Source organism: Triplophysa rosa, linkage group LG5 (assembly GCF_024868665.1).
Source record: "Triplophysa rosa linkage group LG5, Trosa_1v2, whole genome shotgun sequence".
In the NCBI taxonomy this organism is placed as follows: Eukaryota; Metazoa; Chordata; class Actinopteri; order Cypriniformes; family Nemacheilidae; genus Triplophysa; species Triplophysa rosa.
This window is the reverse complement of record NC_079894.1, coordinates 3,076,478-3,083,117: the sequence shown is the minus strand read 5'-3', so window position 1 is coordinate 3,083,117 and position 6,640 is coordinate 3,076,478. Positions and strand designations below refer to the sequence as shown.

General features: G+C 42.8%; 1 protein-coding gene across 2 annotated transcripts in view; it reads left to right on the top strand.

Annotated features, from left to right (window-relative positions):
- LOC130553966 (GRAM domain-containing protein 2B) overlaps window positions 1–4,611 on the top strand; it is an 8,510-nt gene extending 3,899 nt beyond the window's left edge. Inside the window, exons 2-12 of one of the 2 annotated variants that reach the window (XM_057333293.1) lie at window positions 358–483; window positions 1,178–1,235; window positions 1,317–1,389; window positions 1,546–1,649; window positions 1,722–1,817; window positions 1,894–1,965; window positions 2,035–2,094; window positions 2,204–2,279; window positions 2,484–2,583; window positions 2,999–3,106; window positions 3,186–4,611. In XM_057333293.1, coding sequence (XP_057189276.1) covers window positions 358–483; window positions 1,178–1,235; window positions 1,317–1,389; window positions 1,546–1,649; window positions 1,722–1,817; window positions 1,894–1,965; window positions 2,035–2,094; window positions 2,204–2,279; window positions 2,484–2,583; window positions 2,999–3,106; window positions 3,186–3,201 — 889 coding nt within the window. In that variant the 3' untranslated portion in view covers window positions 3,202–4,611. The remainder of the gene's footprint in view (window positions 1–357; window positions 484–1,177; window positions 1,236–1,316; window positions 1,390–1,545; window positions 1,650–1,721; window positions 1,818–1,893; window positions 1,966–2,034; window positions 2,095–2,203; window positions 2,280–2,483; window positions 2,584–2,998; window positions 3,107–3,185) is intronic. The other variant, XM_057333294.1, reaches the window with a different exon arrangement.
- The last annotated feature ends 2,029 nt before the right edge of the window (window positions 4,612–6,640 follow it).

The window sequence follows — 6,640 nt, the reverse complement described above, 5'->3', positions numbered from 1 at the left end:
GTGAGATGAAGTGTGCTACAGTGAGATGAAGTGTGCTACAGTGAGATGAAGTGTGCTACGGTGAGATGAAGTGTGCTACGGTGAGATGAAGTGTGCTACGGTGAGATGAAGTGTGCTACTGTGAGATGAAGTGTGCTCTGGTGAGATGAAGTGTGCTACAGTGAGATGAAGTGTGCTACAGTGAGATGAAGTGTGCTACAGCGAGATGAAGTGTGCTACAGTGAGATGAAGTGTGCTACAGTGAGATGAAGTGTGCTACAGTGAGATGTATGATGACACAGTTCAACTCAATAACACAAATGTGATGTAACAGGTGTGGATGTGTGTATATTGTGCGGCTGGTGTTTGTTTCCGCAGAAATCATCTGGATATCAATGCAGTCTCAGTCAAGTTCAAAAGCAGCATGTTGAGAAGATCTTCAGAGGGAAAATCCTTTCAGAATCCTGAGGAATCACACCTGGATGTTCTGGATCACAACAGCCGGTGAGACATCATCACACTAAACTAAGGGGCAATCTTTCGGTCTCTCTCGTGAAACCAACACGGAAGTGACTAAAACTGCAATAGAGGCTGGCTCCAAAACAGAACAGAATCTCATTGAACCCCATGTTAAACTGGCCAACTTTACAGCACAAAAAAGCATGTTTACAGCCTGGTACAAAAAATTATTTTGGTCTATATAGGTAATTTTACCCTTCATGACAACTGTGAGGAGGGTGATTTTTTTTATAACTCACCCGTTTAACTTATATTAAGCCTTGAAATTCTGCAAAATAGTTGCGTGGCCAGTTGAGTGACAAGTGGTTTCAGCCAACCGGGTGCGTCAGCTCCAACCACATCCCGCCTCTTTGCCCATTTACGATTATCCGGGAGTGACGCGTGATGCCAAGATGGCGACGCCCGGCTCCGCCTATTTTAGGCTCCATTTTTACTCTTCACAAACCTACGGGTGACACCACAGACACTATGCCCATATTTTATACAGTCTATCTACTAAACACAGGACTGAAGGAGCACAGACTCAACATCTGCTCAGTGTACTCATTTACTAACTAAAACACGAAGACTGTGTGTGTGTGTGTGTGTGTGTGTGTGTGTGTGTGCGTGCGTGCGTGCGTGCGTGCGTGCGTGCGTGCGTGTGAGTGTTAGTAGGTTCATGTGTGACTCTGTTCATCAGATCTACAGCTATAGAGGAGGAGACTTTGGATCGGCCTGATGGACTTTTGCTTCGTAAGGTGAGTTTACTCTTCATTCACAACCCTCTTCATTCCACAGAAAACTCTCTCAGGTTTCTCGTCTTTTCCTCTCTGAACCAGAGCTTGAAGAACCACTACAAAACCTTTCATAAACTCTTCCCTGAAATCCCAGAGACAGAAGACCTGAAGCATGGTGAGATTCCGCTGTGTCTCGACAGTAGATGATCTGAGCTATGGCACTGAATGACAGAGAAACATCTGAGACTGTGAAATTCTTAGAAAACATCTTATATGTAAAAAAACCCTGAAAGTGTCAAATAAAACTGTGCATTTGATTCTGTATTTACAGTGTTTACCTGTGCTCTGCAAAAAGAAGTGATTTACCACGGTAAAATGTATGTGTTGCAACATCACGTGTGCTTTCACTCCTCTGTGCTGCTTAAAGAGACCAAGGTGAGTCAAGTAAGAGCCATCACACATATCTGTTTACTTTATGAAGACTGACATGTAAAAGTGTGTGTGTAGGTTGTGATTGTCATGTCCAGTATTCAGAACATTAAGAAGAAAAACACAGCAAAGATCGTGCCGAACGCTATCGCTGTCTTCACAGATGTGCAGAAGGTGTGACAGTCAAGCTTCAGAGCGTTAAAGCTTCCTTGAGTGTGTTTGTGTTAAACGTGTTGACTTTGTGTTTCAGTACCTGTTTGTGTCGCTGAGAAATAGAGAAGTGTGTTTTAAGCTCCTGGTGTCGCTGTGCACCCAACTGCAGGTTTGTGGTGTGTTCTTGTGTTACTCTAGATGTGTTGAGGAATAGTCTGACGTCTTCTGGTGTTGTTAGAGTGAGAAGATCAGCCATGACCTGAAGACGGAAAACCAGCACGACACCACCACTGACACGGTAAGATCTCGTGATGTCATGATGACAGTTCTTAGTCAAACTGAAACAGGACAGGAATAAGCCGATAGAGAAGCGACTGCATGTCTCATGCTGATGTTGGTGTTTGTAGATCTCTTGCCCTTCCAGTTTAGAGGACGACCACAGAGAAGAGCTGAAGAGTGTGAACACAACTCAATCTGTCCACAGTGAGTCTGATGTCCTGTGCGTGCGTGCGCGTGTGCGTGCGCGTCTTCATGTGTATTATATACACTATACAGTATGTGTACTCAAGCACACTCTCTCACACCAGATTCATGTTCAGGGTATCATTATATTCTATTATAAAGCATCATGCTCCTCAAACAGAGTTGATTCAAGCTTTATTAATGTCGATGCTTTTTATACATCAGGGGTCTCCTGTGTTGCCATGGTGACAGAGAAGATCACATCCGTTCTGTCCTTCCATGACACGAGCATCCTGAACAAACTGCTGGTGTTTTATCTCATACTGTAAGTGTGAAACACTCGCTCCACGCGGTCAGTTTAGAGAAGTAAATGACGAATGTATGATGAATAAAGTCAAATTAAAGTGAGCAAGTGATGCTGGTAAACGCGTGATATTCTCACATACAGTATGTCTTGTTCACACGTCGTGATGATTTCTGCTGGTATGTGGTTCATCAGGAAGAGAAACATTGAGGAATAATCTGATGTGATGTGGGCTGATGGTCACACTGATACAAACATCCGTCTGTCTGTCTGACTGTCTGACTTTCTTTATGATTTACAGCTGTGTCATTATGAAAGGTTACATAACTTTTTAAAGCGTTATAAAGGTCACAGACAGTTTTCAGTCAGTAAGGATTTTCTGTTTCATACATCTAAACAATCCATGACTAATGATCAATAATAACTGTGTGTGCAGGGTGGTTCTTCTGCTGCTGTCGTCGGGGTACATTGGTTTGAGGATGGTGGCTCTGGAGGAACAGCTGAGCACTCTTGGAGCCCTGCCGGAGTTTACACGACAGAGAGAGTCAGTACACACACAACACTTCACACATTAGGACATTCACAGAGTAGTTCTCTGACGGGGTCGTGTCTCTGTTTCTCAGGTACAATGAAACCTAACCTCTCAGCAGAAGAGACGTCAGATATTTCTGTGGAAGAAGATGAATGTGGCATCTCATGTGAAGAGCTGCTGATGTTCCAGCTCGTTCTCTATGAGACGTTACTGTGTGTAAACTGATCCAGAAATGAATTATGTGACGACTTTGTGCCATTTGAATGACTGTAATTAGGAATGATTGGTTGTTTTTAGATTTACTGTTATTTATATGTATCGTATGCTATAACTGAGATTGGATCTTTTGAAGGTTTAAACATCTGTACAAGGTGACAGAAAACAGCTTCTGGTGTGAATTTAATGCTTTCTTTTCCAGCCTTTCAGTAAATGAATTTACACTGTAAAGTTAAGGGTCTTTCATCAAGAATGTTTTTACAACAACATGTATAGCAATCAGTTGAATTCTACTCAATATAGAACAAAATCACGTTTCTTTTCGATGTGAATATAGCTTCTATTGCACTTGAGTCGTGTACTTCAGTGGGAAAGCAGATCATGAAAATATTTACATATTCTAAAAATTGTATATTTATTAATGTAGAGAGAGAGAGAATGAGAAAGGGCCCAATGCTTTACTGTTCTTTGTAAATGTATCAATTTATAATAAGACACAGCCGGCACCCAGCCCTGCCTCCAGTTTGGCACCCTGTCCGGTCTTGCCGGCACTCCGGCCGAACCTGCCCCGGTCAAGTCCCCCCGGACCCCGCGCTCTCGAGTGCCCCCCCGGAGTATGACTCCCCCCCAGCCCCAATCCCTTTGGACTTCCCCCTATGGACTCTTTTGTTCCCCCACCCCTTTCCCATGTTTGTTATTTTTATTGTGTCACCCCAACCCCTTTATTGTTATTTCATGTTTACTTTTATTAATGTTTACTCTGTTTTCTTGGATGTTGTCTGTTACCCAGTCTGTCTTGTCTCGATAGTCTGCCCTTGGTGAACGCCTGGGGTTGTTCATTAAGGGGGGGCTTCTGTCATGGCAGAGCCTCTTGTTCTGTATGGAGAGAAACGTATTAATAATAATATGAGTTCTCTCTGGTCTCGTCTTTGGCCCCGCCCCTCTGGTTTCCTCGTTTAGCTCTCCATCAGTGTTTCATCCCCGACACCTGTCCCTTGTTAATTATCCTTTGTTAGTCTCCCTATATTATGCCCTTGTGTCTCGTGTCCTGTGCTTGTTCGTACTGCTTGTTCCACCACTTGTTCCTGATGGTTTGTTCCCAAAAGGATACCTTGTCGAGTTCGTGTTCCCTGACCCGTGAGTTAGTTCAGTTAGTTAGTGTCTACCCTTGTCATATGTTGTCTTAGTCTAGTGTATTTTAGTTAGTGTCTTGCCTGTGTTTATACCCTCTTGCATGTCGTTTTACCCCCTCGTGGGTTTTTGCCTTGTATTTCTGTTTAAATAAATCCTTTTTGTTAACCCCTTAATTGTTGCCTGCACTTGGGTTCTTCCCTTCCCCAATCCTGACAACCCTTAGCTGTTATAAAATGCACTGTAACCCACTGCTTCTTGGGGCTTATTGCTTTATTAGACGATATGGCAGTTCGTTTTACCGCTGCCACCATGAAGTATTACCAGACGTCGTGCAGCTTGGTTAAGAACATGTTTACTTGGCATGGATTCACATATAGCATACACACACATGCATCATTTCCGGTGCACCCATACAGCGTATTTACGTATTATAACAACAGCTATCCTTTGGTGTGTCCTGCTCCTAAACTTTGTGGCTTCTTTGACTTCATCATAATTCTGAAACATGTCGTCCTCTCGCTGATCTTCTCTGTCATCTGATTCTGACTGGGAACTGAGAAAATACATATAGCCTAGTATTAATGATTTAGAAATTACACTTGTAACAACAATGGGAGTTAAGTGAGAATGTTATCATTTATTAAAAAACATGAAAATTTAAGTTACTGTCATCAACATAACAAATTAAAAACCAATTCAGTATTTAAACAATATTTATACCTTTTAAAAGCCAAGAGATGTCTGTTTCTTTACAGCAAACCTGCATATCAGAGCCATATGACAGATGTAAACAAATGTGTCTTACCAGGAACTGTGTTATTGATATCTGGTCAGATTCATACAAATTTGTTGTTTAAATGTAAAGGTATTTAAATACGGAAAATCGGTGATAACTCGGTGTAAAGATGATGTCATTCAGTGTTATCCAGTCTTAACGTTACGTGCTAGATGCTAATAGCAATAGCATCCAAGCTGTCCATGTAGTTTTAAACGTATAGTTTAAAGGACTTCTCCATTTTACTAGACAGGGGGGCAGCTGAGCTGACAGTCTCACAATGCTGACGAACATCGTTTATTGTAATCCGGCGAACTTTAAGTAAGCAGCGAGTACAAATATTTTTCTTCTCCTCTGTCATGTTCACAGCTCTAGGTAGAGATGAATGGCTTCCGGAGGGGGCAGCGGATGTTGTCTCGCACCCTGAGCGTAAACACGGAAGTGACCGTGCATTGAGTCTACTGGGGATTGGTTCGTTTAGTGGAAGGCGGAACTTCTTGATCTCGAGCTGCCATGTTGGACTCTCCCCATAGTGATCCCACTGTGGTATTGTTGTTATGATCCCACTGTGGTATTGTTGTTACAACGACAAATCTTGATTAAATGAACAATGAGCAAAGCGTTATTGGATAAGATCCTGGATGCTCCCACAAGACTACAATTACAACATCAAAAGGTCTCGCGCTCATTGACTGGCCATCGTTGAAAAGGGAAAATTGAGGCGCTTCACAACACATTTTTGCAGTAACATTCTTGCGAGTTTAGAGTTGCTAATAATTCACCTGTAAGTGTTTCAAGAAAGTCTGCTTTTCACTTGTATGAGTTGTACCGTTTCCGGAGGTACTGCAATACAGGGTCGATGCGTGGAGTGGTCGGGATCACACCCCTACTCCAGTTCCAAAAATCAATTTAATATACACTCACCTAAAGGATTATTAGGAACACCATACTAATACGGTGTTTGACCCCCTTTCGCCTTCAGAACTGCCTTAATTCTACGTGGCATTGATTCAACAAGGTGCTGAAAGCATTCTTTAGAAATGTTGGCCCATATTGATAGGATAGCATCTTGCAGTTGATGGAGATTTGTGGGATGCACATCCAGGGCACGAAGCTCCCGTTCCACCACATCCCAAAGATGTTCTATCGGGTTGAGATCTGGTGACTGTGGGGGCCATTCTAGTACAGTGAACTCATTGTCATGTTCAAGAAACCAATTTGAAATGATTCGAGCTTTGTGACATGGTGCATTATCCTGCTGGAAGTAGCCATTAGAGGATGGGTACATGGTGGTCATAAAGGGATGGACATGGTCAGAAACAATGCTCAGGTAGGCCGTGGCATTTAAACGATGCCCAATTGGCACTAAGGGGCCTAAAGTGTGCCAAGAAAACATCCCCCACACCATTACACCACCACCA